Here is a 24,198-nt window from a genome sequence, read left to right as displayed (position 1 = left end):
ACCTGCTACATCACCAATTTTAACGTTAGGAAAAAAAAAAAAAAAAAGAGACTTACTGAGTTTGTATCACTTTAATATTACTGTAACCACACTATACCTACACAAATTTATGTCCAAACAGCTTCCAAATGTTAATTTTGCACAATAAGCGCTATTTCAATTTATAAATATTGCCTTTGAGCTGAATTAAACCGATCCCTGAATTAAAACAAATCGTATTACTTCATATGTAAATGTTAATACTTGGTGTATTAACATTGCTCAAATATATTCTATATAAATATATTCTAAATGTTATCTCCAAATTTCGAATGTCTCTGCAAGTTTTTTTACTGTAAACTTTAAAGAATATTTTTGACAGTGCATGCTGTACTGCATATGTAAAAAAAATACCATAGTAACAGAACAAAAGGTCACTGGGGACAGAAAGAGGCAGTCAGGGGACAGACAAGCACAATGACTTTGTATGCAAGTGTGGCGCGTTCCACGTCCAGTATCTAAACTCATCTAATGAAGTGTGTGGAGCGGTGGCGAGGTCGTGCCGCATGGCTGCAGTTTAATTTCTTTGCATTTTCACCTTCAGACTAAAAGAAGGAGAACCCTGCGATATGCAGTGGTAGAGATACGCTGCCCAGTAATGGGGGTGGAGAGACAGGCTATTTGTGCCCTTGCCCATTAAAGTCCATGGGCAGATAAGACAGAAGGGAAGCGTTAATTAACATGGGCTTGCGAGAGGGGCGTTTATTTCCCCTGAAAAAGCCATTCTTAGTTCTCTGAGCCAACAGCGCTGCCCTAAGATGAACTCTCTCTGGTCAGATCTTCATCTAGGTGGCGGCCACTGCACATATCCATCATCTGGAATAACTAAATGGCACAGACAGGGAAGACACACACAAACCCGCAGAAATCAATAAACAGTGATAACGTACCTCCTGTCCAGAGAGGTAGTACGCAGCCAGAAGGCCTCCAATGAAGCGGATGTTGACCTCAAAGACAGATACTTCTGCGTTCTGTAGAAATAGAAAGGAAAAATTGAAGAGCACAGCAGTGATTGTCCATTTTCTCAGAGACCTTGCTTCCACAACTATTTTTCTCAAATAGTTTTTTTAACCACATAAGGGATTGCAACAAAATCTTCAACAAATAGAGTAAACCCAAGCCACCAGCAAAGAGATATTTCATGGCTTGATTTAAAAAAGCAGACAAGGGTGCATGTCAGGACTGCTTACTTTAAAAAAATCAATAAGAAAATAACTTTGTAACCCCATGAAATATTGAAAACGATATTATCGAATACAATAACATCAATACAAATCTACTGGAATCAGTACAAGACCTTAAAATATGGGGTCAATCAGACATTTCAGATTTCATGTTCATAAAAGTTTCATTTAGTCAAAAATAGTTAAATTGTTTGAAATAGTAATATTACAGATGTGGCCACTGAGAATGTGCATTTCTTCACACATCATGCTGCAATGTGTCAAGGCTGCTTTTTCATTAAAAAAAAAAACAAAACAAAAAAACCTTTTTTTTATGTAATACCCACCAGGTGGCACAAAAAACAACCAATTTTCAATTGTCGAGCTAGGGCGAGCAAACTTCACCCCTCAAATCAAACAACCCGCCCAGGAGTGCGTTTCCGAAAATCATCATTAGCCAACTAACGTCGCAAGTTCCATCGTTATAAACAGTTTGTTTGGTGTTTCCCAAATCCATCTTTCCAACAAACTTATACGTTTACAACTATTTCTCTAGAGCTGTAGTTAGAAGCATAATTCCTGGTTGTGTTCTTTTCCTAGTTATTCCCCCTACAACCCATTCCTTTCGAACGTTCAAACATTTAAACTTGGAATGATTTCAAAACATTAAAGAATTTACGTCTCTCTTATGTGTAATTTCACAGTTCAGTTTTAGTGATCTTCATGTGGACTTTTGCGCACCTTTTGTAGTGCCCTAAAATCATAGTATTATTCAAATAGTTACAAATATTCATTTTCTTTAGCTTTGCCATGACAAAAAAAAAATATATTATTAAATATAATTAAATAAATGCTTTGTGATGCATATATATATATATATATATATATATATATATATATATATATATATATATATATATATATATATATATATATATATATATATATATATATATATATATACAAAGGAAAATAATAGTAATAATAAAAAGAAGTAACACTACCAGTAAATAAAAACAAAAAAATTTTATTAGTTTTATTTCGGCTAGAATAAAAGCAGTCTTTAATTTTTTAAAACTATTTTAGGTACAAAATTATTAGCCCCTTTAAGCTTTTTTTTTTTTTTTTTTTGATAGTCTACAGAACAAACCATCAATATACAATAATTTGCCTAATTACCCTAACCTGCCTAGTTAACTTAACCAACTTAGTTAAGACTATAAATGTCACTTTAAGCTGTATAGAAGTGTCTTGAAAAATATCAAAGAAAATATTATTTACTGTCATCATGGCAAAGATAAAATAAGTCAGTTATTAGAAATAAGTTATTAAAACTATTTTGTTTAGAAATGTGTTGAAAAAATATTCTCTCCATTAAAAAAAATTGGGCATAAAATAAACCGGGGGGCTAATAATTCTGACTTCAACTGTAAATTCCATTTTATATATTGATTCAAGTTTTTCCGTTCACTGTGCTTTTTTCGAAGGGTGTGGCTTCATCTAGTTTATTGTTATAACATTTCTTGCTATTAATAAATGTAAATTTAGTAAATATCTGTTTTTTTTATTATATATATCCTGGGGTATCCCTTCAAGCAAGAAAAACGGGAGTAAAAGGTAGATCTAACTGCATAATTTTCATTACCTCAATCTTTACCCATTGCCAAAATGCCAGTAACATCGGACATTCCCAAAATATATGTGTGATTATTAGCTACACTCCTGCAACCCCTCCAGCATTCCTCTGACTGTGGACTGTTAACATATTTTGACACCATCAATGGTGTTCTAAAAAACCTAATTTTTGTTTTCCAGTCAAACTCTTAAAGATTCTTTTAAGAAACATTTTTAAACATTTATTATTATCAGTGTTAAAAAAATAATAGAATACTATTTTGTATCAGTGCAAGTTTTAGGATTCTATAGGAATAAAAAGTTCATGAAAAAAGCATTTATTTTTAAACAAATCTTACATAACATTACACATGTCTTTGTTCTCACTTTTTAGCAATTTAATCGTCCTTTTCTGAAGAAAAGTGTGAATTTACTGATATTTTTATAATATTCGACACCAAAATTTTAAATGGTAATGGAGGTAAAACACAACGCATCAAATATTCAAATAAATTGCCTTTTTTGGACTGGAAGTAAATTAAAATGTCTTCGTGGCAGAAATGATTAACAATAAAAAATTAAAATTAACTTTAACAATTAACTTTAAAATTAACAATAAATGTAATTTTCACTCCCAGAATCCAGCAGCTGTGCTATATATAATTCAAACAAACATTTAATCAGCTTCAATAATGTGCATAAAATATCTACTATATATCACAGATGCTCTCAAATGAACTTCAATTCAACATCAAAGGTAATACAATAATCTCCCAGTGAGACTGAAATAAATGCTGGAGAGGAGAAAGTGTGTGTTTGTATCATAAACATCCATCTTTATTTAAACCTTTATTTACAGAAAATTACCATCACTCAGCTTTAAACACATGCAAAAACAAAGAGAGAGAGAGAGATATCACCTTTGCAATTACTGTAGCAACTACTCACTGTCAAAACACATACACACACACACCTACACCTACAAAAACTAATCCAGACACAGAGAAGTTCAATGGTTTGGTACAAGCTCCCGAAATAGTTTTAGCCCTCTCTCAATCCCATAATCCAGCGCACCTAAAAACAGCACCTGTTTTTGTATAGCGATTATGAAATATAAGCCTGTTTTCCAGTTCTAAACATAACGCTGCTAAAGCGTCTTATATCGATTAGGTTTTACACTAATTTGATAAGACAAGAACACGCTTTAACCAACCCCTTTCACTTAGCATTCATTTAGCATGTCTATTAATTTTGACAAAAGTGAACGTGCACCAGATTAATTCAGATATGACCGTTCCCTGACCAAGGTCCATTAATTCAGTTTTTGGTTTAACAGCTGCGATTAATGCTGATGGCAGGCAGCCTCATCCATCATCACAACAGAAGCGGAGAGAAAAGAGAGAGAACGAGAGAGAGAGATGCGTTTTGCTCTTCTGAGGGAAACAAAGGAAGATATTTTGAAAATGTATTTTGTAAATGCAATGAAAGACAGTGTTTCGGAACCCACTGATTTTCATTGTCAAGACAAAAACGGTGTTGTGTTTGGAATTTTATCATGGTGTGTCTATTTTCCTTTTCTTTTCTTCACCTATTGTTGAGTGAACAATCCACCCTCCAATTATATCCAGGCCTGAAGTAAAGATTTTTATATTTTAACTGAATATACAGTGGTCCACCCTTTGCGGACTCGCAGCGCATTGTGTTCTGTGTCCTGATTAGTGCATTGTGGTTTGCATCCTGATCACTGTCAATCAATTTCAACTGTGCCGTGCCTACTGTACAGTACAGAATGCGTTTAGCTTATCAAATTGACATAAGTCTTGGATTTCTAGCAGTGTGACTCTGAAATGCTGTGCTGTATGTTTGCAAGTTTTCTCCACAAAAAAAAAAAAAAAACACCCTCAAAGGCACCTGCGGTAGCACCTAAAAGGCAGAGGAGGATGCTGCCCATCTCACAAAAAGTTGGACTTCTGGACATGCTAAAGGAAGGTAAAAGTTACGAGGCTGTAGTTTGCAATTATGAAATAAATGAATCTTCAGGTTCGCTACATCTGTTTTACAGCCTCGAAACATCTATAATAATAAAAAAAGATAACACTGATGACCTCGCAGATTTCATCTATTGCGGGTAATTTTTAGAACGGAACGCCCACGATTAACAAGGGACCACTGTATTTATATTTATCAAAGGTTAACAATAAAAACAAAGCTAATAAAAGTAAAGGCACACACAGTTCACCCAAAAGTTTAAGTTCTTTCTTAATTTAGTCCCCCGAAAGGTACTGTTGTTGATTTTTCTTTAGTAGAACATTATTATTATTTTTTTTTAAACTGAGGTCTTGGTGATGAATAAAAGTTTTTTTCCATGAAATGATTCTTTCAGACATTTTGTTTCTGATTAATAAATAATTCACCAGTTTGTTTACACAAGGGACCATGTACACATTTATTAATGAAACATATGAAAACAGATATTTTACATGTCTAAAACAATTAACGTGAATATGCTAGTACATTAAAAAAGTTTTTTTTTTGTTTTTTTTTTTACTTTTTGAAGTAAATCAAGAAATCTGACATTGGGATATTTTATTTTGCTGTGATTTATATTGCGATATGAGCAGCACGTGTGCTATGATGAGTGAAAAGCTTAGTTAAATCATTAAAGTTAAATTATTAACTTTGGTTAATAATTGGAATAATCTTGTAGAGGAGTGAATCAAAGAAAATGAAAGAATAAAGAAATAAGATAGAGCAAAGATAAAAGTGAAATAAGTAGTAAAATAAGCACAATATAATACAATATTATCATGAGTTTTTGCCCACAATAATGAAAGATAATGATATCAGCAATGTAACACAAAAACCATCCACAATATATCATGATATTTGTAAATGAAAAGGGAAAAATATTTCAAAAAGTTATAAGATGTATTTATTTTATTAACAGCACATATATTTCTTAGAATTTCAACATTGTTACATGTTTGATCCACCATTACGAGAAGCAAAACCTCATCCATATCTCTATTTTGTCCTGTCTTTATTGACTAATCAAATGTAATGTAAAATGTAAACACTGTACATTCTTTATTGCTGATCAACTATAATAATCCCAACTCCACATTGCAAATGCTGCGATGTGACTATTGCGAAGGCACACATTGCGATATCAATGCTGAAACGATATATTGTGCAGCCCTAAACTAAAACTTATTTGATTTACAGATGAAATATAAACCTGCTACTATGTTTGATATATACAATTACAAAAAGTTTCATTTAGCTATTATATTTATTATCATTGTCATATTTATCATATGTATTATATTATGAATCACATTTAGCTTATTAGATTGTTAATCATGTGCAAATCAACTGGAGGGACATTTTGACATACAATTCAGATACACAAATCTTAAAATTAGGCCTACATATTTTTAAGAGCATTTTATTTTAAAAAACTGCAAGATTTAATTTTTATTTATTTATTTTTTAAATATAAAAAAGGGAAGCTATTATGAACATAAAAACAGCTATCATGAACATGATTATTGTATTTATTAATATTGAGTATTATTATTATAAATAGCGGTTAAATTTAATTTCTAAAAATATGTCTGTTATTCACAACAGTGCTCTAGTTATTTCACCAAAAAACATTAAAGCATGAATTATTTAGAGCAACTATTACATTTAATTTTTAAAGGAGTTTTAAAAGCTGAATTTTAAAATAAAGGCTCAGTCCTCAATGCCACACAATTCCTCTGAAATAAACCTAATAAAGAAACGTTAACATCGAAGTTGACAACAGCTCTGCTGATAACACTGTTGTGGAAACAGAGTATTGTACACACTTCACTTTCTTGCTCATGCTTTGCAGATTATTGCCTTCCACCAAAAAAAGATCCTTCCAACACCTCCATCCCAATGTGACACGCTGAGCCCTCATCGGCCAGACCCAACGGCCCAAGCGTGAGTCATTCCTCAGAGCACACATGCTTTATAAGACACGCTTGTCCAAAAGTAACAGTGAGGAGGGGAAAGAGAAGAAATTAGGTCACCGCTCGAAAAGCCAAAAGAGATGAACTAAACATGCAGAGGAGATCTCAGCCACTGCGAGTCCAGCAGATCTGCTAATGGTGTTACAGAATGAGTGAAAAGTACCAACTACTGGAGGCCTTTAAAAAAATGTGGCCTATTCCTGTACTATACATGTGTGAAATATGAAATCCTATTTATTCCCATCTATTTAGAAATTTATTTTAACCATGACTCTATTTATAGAAGTACTTCAGCCAATAAATATTGCCTAGATACTTTTTACTCCCCCAGTATATGTGTTAATAAAATTATGTAATCATGTGAAATGCTTTACATACCCTCAAAAAAAATTTATACGAGCTAAAACATCATAATTATTGTAATTATTATGGCCACTTTACTTGTTTCATGTTCAATCCACCTAAATTTGTAAAAGACTAATCTAACTTAATTGTTTTGTGTTGAGACAACATGTTGTGTTGGAAATTGTGCTTGTATAACTAACAGGGTAGTGGCTGTGTAGTTCCAAGGAATTGTAACAAATGGGGAAGTGAAGCAATAAAAAAAGCTAAATCAAGTTTCAAGCTAAAAACAAGACTTAATAGTTAAATTTTCATTTAGTTTAAAGATTTGAAAGACTTTCAAACAAGATTTTTAGTTTTGTGGTTATCGCCTATAAAGCTGAGTGTTGGCAGCTTTATTAGCAATATTAATGCTTGTTGCTTCACTAAGTTAGCCATACTTGCGCTAATGCTAGTTCTGAGATCAGTCTCAGGCTGTATCTGAAATTGGTCTCTGTACCTTTAAAGTCGCCATAAAATGAAAGCTAATATTGTGATTTTTTTCCTCTCTATTGTGATCAAGCGGCAACATCCGGCTCTCCCTTGTGAAATTAATACGAAAGTAACTAAAACTGCAATTCATCAAAATTCCACTAGTCCTGGTTCCAAAACAGAGCACATTTCTATTGACCCTAATGTTAAAATGTTAAATGTTTAAATGTTAAAACTTTATGACAGAAAAAAGATGTTTACAGCCTGGTACAAAAAAGATTTTAGTGTACTGTATATAGCTAATATTATACTTCATGACAGCTGTGAGGGGGTGATTTTAATTTTATTTAACTTCTCCATTTCGTTTATATGATATTAAGTCTGCATAATTAAGAGCGTGGCCACTTGAGTGACAGCTTGGTCTTGCTGGTGGCACTCACATCACCTCTGATTCCGGCTGCCTAGCCAAAGAACTCAGCATATACATCATGTTTTTGTTTTGTTTTATGTAGCTTTACAGTTTTATTTAAGATAATATATCCTTTATTTTATATTTTTCTTTAGAACTTGAATGCACTCCAGAATCTGACAGATTGACTTGATAGATATAACAGTCCTCTGAAATGTTTTCAGTGTTATACCTGAATTTCATAAACAGCCTTGCATTTACTAACAAAGAAGGGCGGTGCACGATTTTGTCCACTGGGAACTGATTGGATCATTGGAAAATGGGTGTCGCTAACAAAAGCTTGCAAAGTGTTAAATAACTATCACAGGGTGTTCAGAAATAATCTGAAATTGTTCAGTTTAGAACCACTTCACCAGATTTGATCATTTAGTGATCAGTACTCTAAAGGTTTAAAAAGATTTTTTTAATGAATAAATTACCGGTTGCTGTGAATTATAGCCAATAATGTTGTTGTTGGATTATTACTAAAATAATTTTTTAATTCACCAGGGAGCAGACTTTGAGGTAAAATACCTTCATTCTGTACTGAAGGAAAGAGTGTCATGAGTAGGCCCACTCAGAATCTGTGCGCACAGAAATCTGCACCGTTCAGCAGATTTTTAGCCCATCGAGTGAATTTTTTTTAAAAGAGTTTAATTTAATTTTAGTAACATTATTGATTAATATGAAAATGTTTATATGATTTATTTACATTACAGTTTGTAAAGTAATATTTTCTGTCTTTTAGTAGATATATTATAAGGGATACTTGCTTTGTTTACCAAATACGTGGATCTAAGTGAACTTGCATTGCACACAAAAATAAAAGTTAAAAATGTATTGTTTTTTATTTCATATGTTAGGTTTTTAGTTAAGATACTCACAAAATCATTTCGCATAATTCCGCAGATTTTCTACAAAATTCTGCGCAGAAATAGCAAAACATATCTGCAGATTCTGTTTGGCCTTATTCATGAGGGTGAGCAAATAATCAGGAAAATTTCATTTTTATCCCTTTCATTTTAAGATATTAGAACTATAAATGAAACCAGTTAGAAATTGTTTGTCTTCAACTATTTTTCTGTGTGTTTGAATGTACTTAACCTCAAAGAGGCAAAAAGATGAGCTAAACATGCAAAGAAGATCTCAGATGCTGCGAGTCCACCAGATCTGCTAAAAGAAAGGTGGCAGAAGGGAGACGGGAGTGAAACGACAACACAGACACCAGAGAGATGATAAACCCAAGAGGACCATACAGCTTCCCCCGTATCTGATGCTGGAGACGACGGAAAAACAACTGATAGGGATAGAAACTGGAGAAATCCCATTAACGGGTGAGGATGTGAATGCAGACACAGGAGGAGAGCAGGAGACACGGAGCCCCTGGGGGCCACTCGCCGGCCCCACTTCGTTCTCTGACGTCTCTTTTGTCTGCCATTTTCCCCTAAACATCACAAGCTAATTCTGGAGGCAGAGCTCCGGTGGTTGGCATTGTTTCCATGGCGCCAGTCTCGTCTCCTGGATACAGCGATGTGCCACATCAACTCTCTCCGCACATGTTTTCCACCGAGTGCCACCGCAATCTGATCAAAACCGGAAAGATTCACACGCTGAGGATTCAAGTCTTTGAGGAGTTACGGGGTGTCGAGCGGCTGTTAATACAGCTGTGTCAGCCGCCTGCCAAAGTATACAGCTTACCGCTGTGAAATAACAGTGTTCTGAGATATCATCGTGTCTATAAACAAAAACAGACACATTTTGACTCCAGACCTACAAAGAGAAGTGTTGGTGGTTGTTGTGTGTGTCTTGGCCACTTACCACACTGAAATCCAGGTTTTGCTCGATCCACTCCTGGCCGTCTTTAAACTCGTCATGAAGGCCCATTATATAAAGCGTATCCAGAGCGTCTACTATAGTGGCCCCCATCTGGGAATTACCTGCAGAGAGGATGTGGATGTGAGTATTGAATATGCACCAGAGCAATTAAGAAGAAAACAAACTTAAAGTAACATAATCAGGGCAGCCTGATGCAAGCGGTATTCATTTGCATTAGTGTGAAACTGGAGGAAAAGTGCAAAGGAGAAAAAGTTTAGATTCTTTCAGAAGTAATTAGCCAGTTTATTTTCAAAAAAGATCAAAGGTGACAGTAAAGGCATATGCACTGGAATAAAATACTGCTGGTTCAAATACAGTAAATGCTGTTCCCCTACACTAAATGTGCTAATAAATGTTTCTTGAGAAGAAAATTAACATTTTAAAATAACTTCAAGCTGTTGCAAAAGCAATGGTGTCTTCACAAGAATAAATTATACCTTAAAATGTTTTCAAATAGAAATACAGTGGTCCCTCGTTAATCGCAGAAGTTTTGTAAAAAAAAAAAAAAAACTCAAAGTCATCAACGTTCATTTTCAATTATAATAAGATGTTTTAAGGCTGCAAAACTGAATGTAGCGTACCGAAGATTCATTTATTCCCTAATGGCGCCCTACAGCCGTGTAACTTCCGCCTTACTTTAGCATGTTCAGAAGTCCAACTTTTTGTGTGATGGTTAGCATCTTCCTCTGCCTTTTGGGTGCTAATACAGGTGCCTTTGACACGCAGGTGCCTGTACAGGAGACACGGCTTGGAGGAGATTGATTGACAATGGTCTACAGCCAATCAGGACACAGAGCACAATGTGCTGTAAAAAAAAGCATTTCAAATTGCTGTGAGGCCACAAAAGGTGAACTGTGTTATAGTGAGGGACCACTGTAGTTTAAATTGTAATAGTATTGGTAAGCATGGAAGAGAGTCAAAACAAAAATAGATGAATAAAATATTATTGGCGCCCAAATGTTTGAAAGCTAGCATGACATATAGCCTCCTGAGATTATATTCAGATATAGTAATGGCTGTTTTTTTCATTTTAGAGAAACCAGATTTATGAATGAACCATTTCAGGTTTTATGAAAGAGAGTTGATGCTGCAATGATTGAATGCATGTATGTGTATATATACACTACGGGTCGAATGTTTGGAGTCAGTAAGATTTTTAAATGTTTTAAAATAAGCCTATCGTGCTCTCCAAGGCTGCATTTCTTTAATCAAAAATACATTAAAAATGGTAAAATTGTGAAATGTTATTGCAAAGAACAAAAGAACTGTTCAAAAGTAGTTTATCATTTCATTTAATCATTTATTTCAGTGATTTTAATCATGAATTTCCAGCTTCGTTACTTCTTCAGAGTCTCATGATCCTTTAGAAATCACTTGAATATTTATTATTATTGTTATTATTATTATTATTATTAATGGTAATAGTAATAAAAGCAACAATGACTGGAGTATTGATTTCATTTGAAACTACATATAAGAAAGCAGTTATTTAAATTTTTTATGAATATTTAACAATTTAACTTTTTTTACATTTAGTAAAGGCCGCCTTAAACTGACCCCAAACTTTTGACTGATATATACATTTACTTATTTATTTATCATTACTTTTTAAACCTAAAATGTTTGTTTGGTCTTGGATGAATGTAAACCAATTGTAAAAAACGATCCAAAAAGAAATAGCCTGTTTATCATTGTTACATTATTTTTCTTTGATTAAGACGAAACAAAGATTTCCAAAGCACCTGTAAATCTATCATGAATCCCCCATAAAGCTATGCTCAAAGTTCAAGATCAAGCTATCGTGTTTTCCCATCTCATGAGTGGCAAACTGTCGAGAAATGCTGCGTGTTTTCTCTCTGAATCTTTAGAACTGTAATGCTATCATCATTATTACTGTCAGGATCTCGAAATCATTTGAAAATACCCAGCAGCACTCAGCCTCTTAGCTCATCTAATCTGTCCAGACTGCTGCCTCGGTTTGTCCAGAGGATCCCCAAACCACATAATCACTTGCTTTCCATCTTTCTTTTTACAAGACTTAAAGCAATGTGCTCTTACGTCATTTTTTTTAAGACTGTAAAATGCCTTCCCCTTGATCGCCCTTTCCATTTCCTTCTCTGTAGTCTTTGTACATTTTAAAAAAGAAGGCCCCTTCCTATGTGGCTTATATGGCATAGTGAAAAAAAAAATGGATGTGTCAAATAATTAGATTGCGAAATTAGATGCACCTCATTTCACTTCCCATAAATACACTGCACATCTCGAGTAAAATCCACCTTTTCTGGCTCTCTCCTTGAGTGAAAATCAAGCCTCATCGTACTAAATGAATCTTGATTGGCATTTACACAAGGCTGGCATTCTGGATGCCAGACTTTGTTGGTGTAAATCAAATTGGACTCAATAAAGTTACTTGGGGAATTCCAATGCCATTCAGCCCAAGCTCCTCTCTCTCTCTGCTTCCTATGAGCCATCTCTACATCCCACACTCCCTCACTTTGTGCCATCCATGCCAGTTTCATTTGGCGACAGATTGCAAGCTGTTCTAATATGAACGCACACGTGGCAGCCTGTGTGATGATTTCATTCTTCAGATACACTTTTTCTTCGGAGTCTCATTCTCAGAGAAGCACATTGGAGAGGTTTTCAGTGGTTGAAAGGTTTATTTAGTTAAATGCAGGGTGTGTTTGTGATTGTTGGTGCTTCAGTATACGAAGGGAGGAGGACATTTACTTTGTTGCATCTCCAGACCAAAGGAATGAGTCAGTAGGCTTTCTCCCTTTGTTTTGTCTTGGGGGTTTATCAAAGAAATTGAGAGAGAGAGCTAAACCCGGTCCCATTTCTAACAGTTTAATAGTGCCCTCCACAGTGCCGCCACTGATTCTCCCCGGACTTTGACAGCAACATCTGCTGTGCTCATCAACAAACTGCTTTAGGTGTGTGTGTGAGAGAAAGAACAGTTGAAAGTAAAAGATAGAGTGATGAAATCAAGGCATTAGACCACACAGATGGAGTTGTATACAGAAACACATTACCATAAAAAGTATGGGTTGGTCAGATTTGTTAGTGCTATTAAATAAAGTCTATTATGCTCATCAAGGCTGCAGTGGGGAAAAAGGAATTTATTTGTATTTTTGTGTCTTTATTTATTATTAGAAACATTTTAGACTAAAACAGATACAGATTAATCAATCTTTTTTTTTTGAACGATGCCATACTGTATATATTAACCAAACATAATTCTTCTGTCTTACTGTGTTGCATACTTCTTAGAAGGAACTGCATACAAGAGGGAAATAGCAGAATAGGGGTAAATATAGTGCAGGGGGCCTTGCTCCAGACTACTGTCTAACAAGAAGTCTAGACAGGTCACAAGAAGCTGGATGCTTGTAGAAGTTTCGAAATATATTGAAGATGCACTTTACTGTTCAGTTCTGGTATGCAGGGAAGTGTTGCAGAAAGAGGAAGTATGTTTGGGTGCAGAATGACTGATAAGTGACGTTACACCAAAACTCCACCAGTTAATATCTGTACTGTATATAAGCAGTTTCGATTTTAATATATTTATGTAATTAAGAATGAAAAACTGAGAATGAAAGAATGAAATGTGCCATCATTAAAAAACTCTTTTAACATTTAAAAAAAAAAAACTTTAAAAAAAAAAGTTTTAAAAAAGTAAAAAAAAAAATAAAAAAAAATTTTACATTTTATTTAAGGCACTGCAATCTTCAGTGTCACAATCTTTTAAATTACATTTTATATGCCGATTTTGTGCTCAAGCATTTATTATTATTATTATTATTATTATTATTATTGTTTAGTTGTGCATAGTGGTTGGATTGTGCATGGATGTGCTGCTTAATATATTTGTGGGAAACTATTACTTGTTAAAAAGAACAGTATTCATTTGAAATGTATTTATTAAACAAATATCTTTACTGTTACCAGGGTTGTCAAAAGTATATTGACTTTGGTACCAATTGATGCTAAAATTTTTAAAGTGTTAATTTCCAGCAAACATTTGACCTCTGTTGAGGCTGGAATTCTGGATGCCAGACTTTGCTGGTGTAAATCAATACAGTTACTTGAGGAATTCCAATGGTAGGACTATTTTAACATTTCAGTATCAGCTGATACTTTTGACAAAGGTTATTGCACACTGAATCCGAAATTTTCCCCCGCAATTTTCGCACAAAAATATGACCTTACATTGTGTGAATCCTATTGACGCATTGCCCCTGAAACTTTCGTCCTTTTCCGTCATTTAAAAAATAAAAAAATAAAATAAATAAATAAAAATCAAACCAGTTTGAAAGGTGTTTTGACAGTTCAAAGTCACAGTACAAGCAAATAGTTAAATACTGAATGCTGTCATTTGAGCTACAGATAACTTTGACAAACGCAGCGCATAAAATAAAGACAGAATGTGGTGGATAACTGAGAACCGCTATGTGCTGGATTCAGTGACGGGCGCACTTTTCCCCTGCTGCTGCTTGGTGTGTGTATTCGTGTGTGTCCATACATTTTATGTTATTTCGGTCCGTTGCTTTGACACGTCAACGCGGCCACCATCTATTATAATGTCTATAGGTACATTTGTTTACATACATGAGTGTGTGAAGTATCACAAGAAATGTATCAAATTCCACTGATTTTGCTGAAATAAACTTTGCATTTCGGGATAATCATAGCGCAGCTCTTTAATAATGAGCTGAACTCTCCATCCTCAATGCATTTAATGAACGCAATATGTAGCCTATTCTGCTTTCTTTTTTTTTTAGAGAAGAGAGAACAAAGCATCACTGCAATTGATTCCGCAATGTGTTGCAATTTCTTGTAATGGATTATTTAATACACATCGAACTCAGTGAGGTTTGTTCACATGACAACTTTTTCGAAAATGAATATGAAAAAAACAAACAAAAATTTCAGTGTGCAAAGAACTTGACTGTCACTGATGATCAATTAACTGTGTTCTTGCTGAATGAAAGTATTGATTTTGAAAACTTAAATAAAAGTTTGACTTTTGAACAGTACACTGAAAAAAACAATTGATATGGGCTGGATTTAAACAAACAAATTAAATTAATAATGTTCAACTTAATTTGTTTGTTAAAATTCAGCCCCAATAAATTGTTTACTTCCATCAAAAAATGCAGTAAATTCAAAGAGTCCTCTTTGAATGTTTTTTTTTTTTCAGTGTAGCATATTAAAAAAGTTTAAATAATATAAATGCATATAATGACTGCAATTTTGCTCAGTCAAATTATTCCAAGCACTTTTAAATTGCTTCTAAACATTAGCAATTGTCACAACCGTGAATGAGGAGTTATGGGAGATTAGACCTCTAGAAAAAAGTACAATTAAAATTTTAAAATCAAACTGCTCCAATTTTAACCTGTGCATTAGTCAGAAACCATCACTGTGGTTCTGAAAAAAATAATAATTGTCTTGTGGCTTTATTCTGTATGCAGCCATCTCTTTCAAGAAATCTTTTATGATGGCCAATTTGTACTCAATAAGAGCGCATAAAGAAAAAAAACATTCCTAGTGCAATTTCCACAAATGAGTCATGAGGCCAAAAGCACGACTGAACTGTAAAATAACAGACAACTGTTGAGCTGGTGAACACAGACGAGCTGATAGGATGTGAGGATGCACCTAATATGAGTAACCATAAATAAAAGGTTTCAGTGTTTTGTAAGGTCAAGTCATCACACTTCCTGGTGAATCATGATGAAACTACTGCTGGAAAATGATAGAAAGGTAAAAATGCATCAAGGCAGATCCAAGTTCAATGTTTACATATAGCATTCGGTTAGTAGAATAAATAAAAATGACATCTAATTTAGTGGTTTTATAAATCTGGCAAAAATGTGACAGAGCCACTTCTGAAAAAGAAATGGAATGACTGTTTACTGCTGCACAAAGGTGGCAAAGATGCATTTACACTGAATTACTGCTGTAACTTTTGATATTTGGGGCTGATGTGGATCTGAGCAGGCATAATTTAGTCAGGCTTTTATGTGGCATTACATCTTTACACTACATTTTAAGCAGGTACAGAGCAGGCTTAAAGATTTATGTTGAAGATGGCAATACTAGCGCCTCAGGAGGCAAACTTTGTTCTGGATTTGATATGCCATTGAATTTTAAGCAGACAGCCTATAGTAATTTATATAGATTTTGTATTTTTTTTTTTCAATAGAATTTCACTTTTATTTTCTAGGGTAACTTCTAGAATCACTTTTATTCACAAACAGAAGAACACGTCCATATTTATTCTCTAGAATTGGACCCGTGCTACTGTAAATTTTCTTCCCATAAAGGGAGGCACAGGCAGATGCACATCTGAAGGAGCATTTAGTAGACTCACAGACTGTTTCATGCTGCTTAAGAGGTGCCTTAAATGCATTTACACAGCAATTACGACTGTATGGTGTGAGCGGTCATAATTTACCCTGGCTTTTGTGTGGCACTGCATCCTTACACAGAATTTAATACTGACACAAAGCAGCCTCAGTTGTGTAAGGCCAAATTTACACTGCACATGCAGAGAGGCACTTCTAAAGCTGCATTTGGAGGTCTTTACAACTGCTCAGAGATGGAATCAATATATTTAGATTGATATTATAACTGTATAATTTTATACTAGTAAATGGGTCAAAGCAGGCATAGTTATGACCCTGGACCACAAAATTATGTATATTTTGGCAAAACTAAAAATGTATTGTATCGGTCAAAAGTAATGATTTTTTATGCTAAAATCATTAGCATATTATGTAAAGATGTTCCTTAAATATATTTAGTACATTTCCTAAATTTAATATAGCAAACCTTTCTACTATTAAAACTAACCAAAGGCCTTGCTAAGTACTTAATTTTGACAACTTTAAAAATGAATTAGATTTTTTTTTTGGAACCCTCAGCTTCCAGCTATTCAAATATTTGCATCTCAGACTAATATTTTCCTATCTCAACAAACCATACATCCATGGATAGATCATTTATTCCGCTTTCATATTATGTAAATATGATGTTATTACAAATCTCAACCTTACTTGATTTCAGAAAAATGCTCCTTATGAGGTTGGAATTTAGTCTTATGGTCAGAATTTAGTCTCATGCGTCATTGATAGGGCTGGGCGATTTAATATTCAATTAATTGAATATTTTAACTCAATTACTACTCTGTAAAACCCAACAGTCAACTTTATCAAACGAAATGAGTGTAGTTAACTTGAAATTGACTGAAAGTTAATTCTACTCATTTGAAAAGAGTTTTGAACTCATTGTTGAAGGTAATGAGATAATTAAATACTTCATTACTTCAACTTAAATGAAGTAAGCTCACAGTTCTCATCCAGTTCTCTTAACTTATTGGGTTTTGCAGTACTCTGTTGGTTTGAGCTCTCTTTATTTATTGGGTTTTACTGTTCTCAAGTTGCTTCGTTTACTCAAACATATTAAGTTTACAGTACTCATTATGATAAATTTATAAACTTTAAATGGTTTCTTGCAATCGGTATCCTAAAATGGTTTGAGTTACCTTAACTTTTTGGGTTTTACAGTGTATTAATGAATTATTATTTTATTTATATATTTAATTCTACAGCCCTCATTGTTCACTGACAAGATTTGTACAGTAAATATGCTCATGGTACAAGTAAAAGATTTCTGAATGACATTCAAATGACTTGATTTTAAAATGACTGAAGGAAACGCACACTATCTACTATCTATAATTATTTATTCAACATTAGCATTGAACAACAAAAATTAAAGCACACGTAGCCTAAAATTTATTTAAAAATGTAAATAAATTACTTTTAGAAGTAAATAATTATTTTCAATATTTGTCATATTAAAAGTAGAAAAATCTCTTTTAAACCAAATAACTCTTTCATATCCTGTAAATAATATTTTAAACAGTGCATTTCTTGCATCTTCTGTAAACAAATATTTTAGTGTAAATAATAATTTTAATGTAATAGAAAATATGCCGTCTCAAGGCATCTCAGGCGCAGCTTCCAATAATCATCAATAGTAGTGCAAAGTGACAGCTGTTTCACACCGCAAGTACAAGCAGCGTATGGTGTGCAGAACAGCGCGATTGCCTTTCACAACAACTGCGTCTGCAGCACGCAGCTTATCAGCAGATGCTGCACAGATCAATCTATCTCAGTCTATTCGATCTAGTTACCACTTACCAATCGATCTATAATTTTATTTTATTTTTTTACTTTTTATCTGACAACTTCCTCCTATGCTGTTTCCTTAACCTGCAAGTCTTTATTTTACCAATTTTATAGATCCTAAAGAACTGTATGGTTCTCATGGTCTAAGGAGTGTCATTCTTGTCTTTACAAGTGCTCAATCAGAAGACAATCACCAGTGATGTCATGTCATTTTGTTTTTGATTGTCAGGATGATGTAGGCCTATAGTTATAATACAATATAGTTATAATGATATTTGTACATGATCTAACTATTGTGCAACTTATGCAAAACTAATACTAACTGTTTTCAATTTGGTTTTGTAGTTCGGGCCAAAATAAAAATTTGTTGACATTTTTAATTGTTTAAGTTGATTTGATTAAAGAGATGAAAATCAGTAGATATTATTTATGCGTTTATTGGGTATTAATTGCTACTTTTTACTGTAATTTAATGTGTCTCACTTTCAGTGTAAGCAGCGTGGCAAAAATGGACCCAGCACCAAAACTATCGTGGCACTGCTGCTTTAACGAAGATCACGCCTAGCGCTGACGTGCTGTTTCTGCGTGCGGTTTTTAAGCTCTAAACTGTTAACATAGACGTAAAAAAAAAAAAAAAAAAAACATGCGCTGGTCACGCTTGCGGTGTGAAACAGACTTAGGCTCAAGAATGGGTCCATCATCCTCTTTGACCAGAGATCAGATGTGGCTGCAAAGTAGCAGAAAAAGTTTAAATCCGTCTTGACAAAGCGGGGCCATGTGAAACCACATTCGATAGGGAAAGTAATTAGAAAAAAAAGACCTGGAAAAACATGATGGATTATAGGTTATAAATGTCGATTTTGATTACTTTGATTAATAGCACACGCCTAGTCCTTGCATCAATTTTCAAGTTTAAGCAGCCTTACTTCTGCTGTATAAAGACGCCTCTGCACGTGACGTTATGAAGGCCTGTATTCATTCAGAAACACAGTCCAGCAGTTTCAGAGATTCATCATCACATTTCAACATGTATGTGTTAAATATTGCCAAGTATTTCACAACAGACAACTTGCCATTTCCCCAAGACACTTAGCTTTGCTGATGCTCTTGAAATGAAAATCCAACATTAATTTCAAGCTTCAGTGCAGTTAATGCTCAGGATATTAGATGAACTTTTTAAGGTCACAAAGTTATTTCTGCATTTCATCCCCTTGAGAAATAGAGCAAACATCTGAAGCAGAACATGAAACATACTGTATACTTTGTCCACATAAAACGCTGCACTGTCAGAAATGATCACCTTCCATCATCAGAATGGCCCACTTGCGCTCATGTCCACACACACACACACACACACACACACACACACACACACACACACACACACACACACACACACACACACACACACACACACACACACACACACACACACACACACACACACACACACACACACACACACACACACTGCCTGTAGGGGTGTACATTTGCTGGAAGCTTTCGGCAGCGTTTTTTCCATCATTTCTGCGTTTACTTTTTTTTTTGTACAGTCTTGGCCATTACTTATCCGTACCGGCTCAGATTGCAAACCCACTGGAGTGTGACTGGAAATGTGGGTCCTGCAAATGAAACTACAGGCTCTGCAGATCTTAGCTAGTTGAAAGAAGTAGCGGGATTCAGTAAATATTGAGAGAACGTAATACCGGAAAGAGCGTGTGTTTGATGTAAATTTGACATGGATGAGGAATTCTTTTGAAGATCGCTTTAATGGAAATGAAAACAAATCACTGATATCTGAACTGTGTGGTTTCTGGGGATTGGTACCTCTTGTATTAATCTCGCTCCAATTTTTGATAGCGATTTCATTTGAAATGACTATGCTTAATACTGCCGGCTGCAATTTGCCAAGACGTAGGCACGAAATGTCACGCGGCGATATTAAAGAAAAAGTTCAGTGAAAATCATGTTTAGGTCCTCACCCCAATTAAGTGTGCCAATGAAGGAATCAAATAGAGTTTGCTTCATCAGGTATAACGCTCACCATTAAACCTAATGAATGGCTCACGGTTCACGGTTACATTATGACTTCTGCAGCGAAATGCCGAAATGTTAAAGCTCATTATTGAAGGTTTCTGCATTTACTACCACTTGCATTTAGGGTTAAGTGTTTGAACAAGTCCTTGATCTGCAGCACCTAATGCACACTATTATTAGTACTAAAGATGAGATGCCCCATTTTGTTGTCTGCATCAAATTAAATGCACCAAAGCGATTTTAAATACATTAACTGCAACATTTTGTGAAACTAAAATGACTAAATATGAATGAGTTAACTTCACCTCGTCATTCAGTATCATTCATCAGACATTCAGAAATATACAGTATAAGAAGTCAATATATGATTTATGTTCTAAATATGACTGACAAGATTTGTTGTCAAATAAAATATGGTTGCACAAAGTGAAGTTTCTCAAACTAATTTCGAGAGGAGCACGTGATAGGATTGACTACAGCTGATCCCTATCACTAATCACTAATCACTAACTAGCCAATCGGATCACTCTAAATTCAATATAAATATCCAGCCTAAACTTCAATCCTCATCTTCGTTTTGGAAACCGCTCTGCTTCGCTCCGCTTATCAGCAGCCCACAAGCTACAAGCCGCTACAAGCCACCACAAGCTACAAGCCACTACAAGCTACTAGCCACCACATGCTACAAGTCGCTACAAGCCACCACAAGCTACAAGCTACTAGCCACCACATGCTACAAGCCGCTACAAGCTACCACAAGCTACAAGCCACTACAAGCTACTAGCCACCACATGCTACAAGCCGCTACAAGCCACCACAAGCTACAAGCCAGAAGCTACAATCCACTACAAGATAAAATCTACAATCCACAATCTATAGCAATAACATAAACTACTACTAATTCAAAACAACAACAATTCATCAACAACAACATCAAACCTTCCACCTTAAAGTGCCTCCTCAATGAATGCTGCATGGAATCTGAACCCTCGCCTCCTAGCGGTGCACATGTGGTAACGTACATAGTATGCATGCCTTAAAGGAAAACTTTGCAAAATAACTACAGCCAAACATTTAGACTAAACATTTATAAATCTTTTGAATAACAAGACTAGCGTGAACAAAGAATTTAACCAAGACATTTGCCTCACAATCCTCCTGCCTGTCCACAGATCCATAACATTTACAGCTTGTTTGCTGGAATGTGTTCAGCAGAACAGCAGCTCCAGTCATAAACAATGGGGACTTTTATTCAACAAAATGGCCGCTGGGCTTTTGCACCTTGGCAGGGCCTGATTGACACTTCTTTAAGCCAATAGCTATAACCGTCACCATCCAATGAGCTCTAAAAAACTGTGAGATGGTCCCGCCCTCTCTCTTGACTTTGTTGCAAAGACCTTATGAATGAATTGGCCAGACACGCTTGTGAATTTAGTTAAGTTAAGATTTCAACAAATATTCATGGATTAAAATAAGCCATTACTAACATTTCATTCACAGTTTTACTAAGTGGTGATATCGTTTTGAAGTCTTATTAAGTTCAGAGTTTGATGTTAGCAGTTGATATTTAAAAATAAATAAATAAATAAATAAATAAAATAAAATAAATAAATAAATAATAGTAATAATAATAATAATAATAATAATAATAATAATAATAATAATAATAATAATAATCAAAATAAATAAATAAATGATTATATAAATAATAATAATAATAATAATAATAATAATAAATTAATAATAATAATAATAATAATAATAATAATAATAATAATAATAAACAAATAAAGCTACATCTGAAAGCCAGTTAACTAAGAAAAGATTATTACCCAACCAGTGAACATTACCCAGGTATTGAAAAACATCATACACTTCGAGCACAGAAGTCCAATCGTAATACGCCAGTGACTCACGTGTTGATATACAAAGTGTCATACGTAAACTTATAATGGCAAGTCAGTTAGATGTAAAACGGCAAAGAAAACAAACTTCTTGCTTGGCTGCTATAGAAGGAGAATATTTGACAGATGGATCTTCAATAGATACTTCCCGGACAACCAGACAAGCCACACCACATATCCTCAGCTGTCCATCCATCTGCCATAATGCGGGGGGACGAATGCCCACCTCTACCATCCTTGCACATCGCGACAACCAGCTATCGGACCATGCGTTAACAAAAGGCGCATCCATTTACAGTTGTCCACACCCTTAATAAGATGCCTCGCATGGATATAAGCTAAAACAATTTATTATGTCTGTTGTACATGCACCATGTTGTAATCTTTATCTGATTCTCTCATTTCTCATTTCAGAAACCATCAAATTTGGCTGCAGAATCTGACCCTCATCCAACCCATTATATTCTATATACATTCCAAATACAACTATACTCTACACAAAGTATACATTTCCACTCACTTAGCCCATACCCTTGATGCCATATTTACACTAGCCTTTTAGTTCTGAGATATTCTAAACTAACATCTAATCCCACAATCACCTCACCATATCTGAACCAACTTGGCAGGATGAAGAAATACCATCTTTCTTATTAAGCAAGCAAAATAGATCAATTTTGCAAAGGACATCATGCATACAGTTTGATATACCCTCCCTCACACCCAGTCCAAACTCTCTTAGCATTTTTACACCACAGGAGAATAATACCACCTCAGGGAAGCTCAGCTGATATTCTCTCCTGTCGATTTCCACCAGCATGCATTTCTAGGAGCTTTGCACCAGAATCATATGACAGCAATTCATTTAGCATCGAAGCTGCCACTACTGCAGCATATAAAGGACTACCACAACATCATATCCAGGCTCCAGGAAGGTGGTCGTCAGATCCATTTAAGTCATACATCTGCCTCAGCCGGAGTTATCTTAAAGAAGCCCAGAAGACCCTTTCCAGAAGGAGTCATCATGTTAGCCTATAACTCATGTACTGCTGTACTGACCCACCCCCCCCCCCCCCTTCGACCCCCCCATCCCCCCCCCCCCCTCCCGCCCCAACCCTTCCTAACATTGTTCACAGGAGTCTTCTAATCCCTCCCTCCCTTCCAGACTCCTGCTAGAACCAGCCTTTGATAGCTCAACTTCCCGAGCTGTGACTACGAGCACGAGTCACGTCACTGCCCCCCGCCTCCGGCCCTAGCTCTTTTGTTTATTTTATATTTGTTTTGACTGTTTATATACGCATATATGAAGAGTGCACATGGCACGTATATATATATGCCTATATGAACAACTTAATTATATGCCCACGTGCATTACTTTTGTCAAGTAATGTAGAGGTTTTATCTTTATTGTTCTGATGTGTAAATGACAATTTTCTCTCAAAAATACACCAAATCAAGATACTTCTGAATGATACACTAATGGGAAGTTTTTTTTTTTTTCAAATATTCCCTAGTGCTGTTTAATAAAGATTTTGCCACACATACAGTATATGTACACATAACAGATTTATAAAACCAAGTTATGAACAGATTTATTAACTTTTTAATAACCATAACTAAAAATTCTTTTGTCTTTGCAATGATAACAGTAGATAATATTTTATTAGTTTTGTAAGATACTGGAATTCAGCTTAAAGTGTGATTTAAAGGCTTAATAAGGTTAATTAATTTAACTAGGCAAGCCACTGAACATGAGAGATTTGTTCTGTAGCCAATCATGTTCTTTAATTATCATTTGGTCTCCAACTGCACGTTAGTACTACTCATCAGCAGCAAATAGATAAACGCTGAAGAAAAAGAAAACAGAAATAATGACCTTGAGACTCCATTAGATGGTCTGTGGGTTTTCTGTAGAAAGCTGGATGAGAGCCGTTTTTTCTTTGTCTTTGACTGTTGCTTGTTAGATTGTACAATATAGCCCAAGAGGCATCTTGCTTGAAAGCAAAGGCGACATCAATGCTCTTTTATGTGCGAATGTAAGATGTTCACATCATATAGCCAGGATTCTCAAGACTGACAATACAGATTGGCCATTTAAAGCCACCTGTC

At 34.8% G+C, this 24,198-nt stretch overlaps 1 protein-coding gene and 1 long non-coding RNA gene across 3 annotated transcripts in view; both read right to left on the bottom strand.

Moving 5' to 3' along the window:
• Positions 1-24,198, bottom strand: part of man1a2 (mannosidase, alpha, class 1A, member 2) — a 182,954-nt gene that overhangs the window by 51,771 nt on the left and 106,985 nt on the right. For both annotated transcript variants that reach the window (NM_001256622.1, XM_087266015.1), the window contains 2 exon segments: positions 930-1,010; positions 9,897-10,015. In NM_001256622.1, the coding sequence (NP_001243551.1) occupies positions 930-1,010; positions 9,897-10,015 (200 nt within the window).
• On the bottom strand, positions 5,726-9,813 carry LOC147842338 (uncharacterized). The gene is made up of 3 exons (XR_015499341.1): positions 9,777-9,813; positions 8,626-9,661; positions 5,726-7,372 (listed from the first exon to the last, which is right to left on the bottom strand). It is a non-coding gene; the product is annotated as an uncharacterized LOC147842338 (long non-coding RNA).

Source organism: Danio rerio, chromosome 9 (assembly GCF_052040795.2).
Source record: "Danio rerio strain M-AB ecotype USA chromosome 9, GRCz13ab, whole genome shotgun sequence".
Classification (NCBI taxonomy): domain Eukaryota; kingdom Metazoa; phylum Chordata; class Actinopteri; order Cypriniformes; family Danionidae; genus Danio; species Danio rerio.
This window is presented reverse-complemented; position numbering and strand designations above follow the sequence as displayed.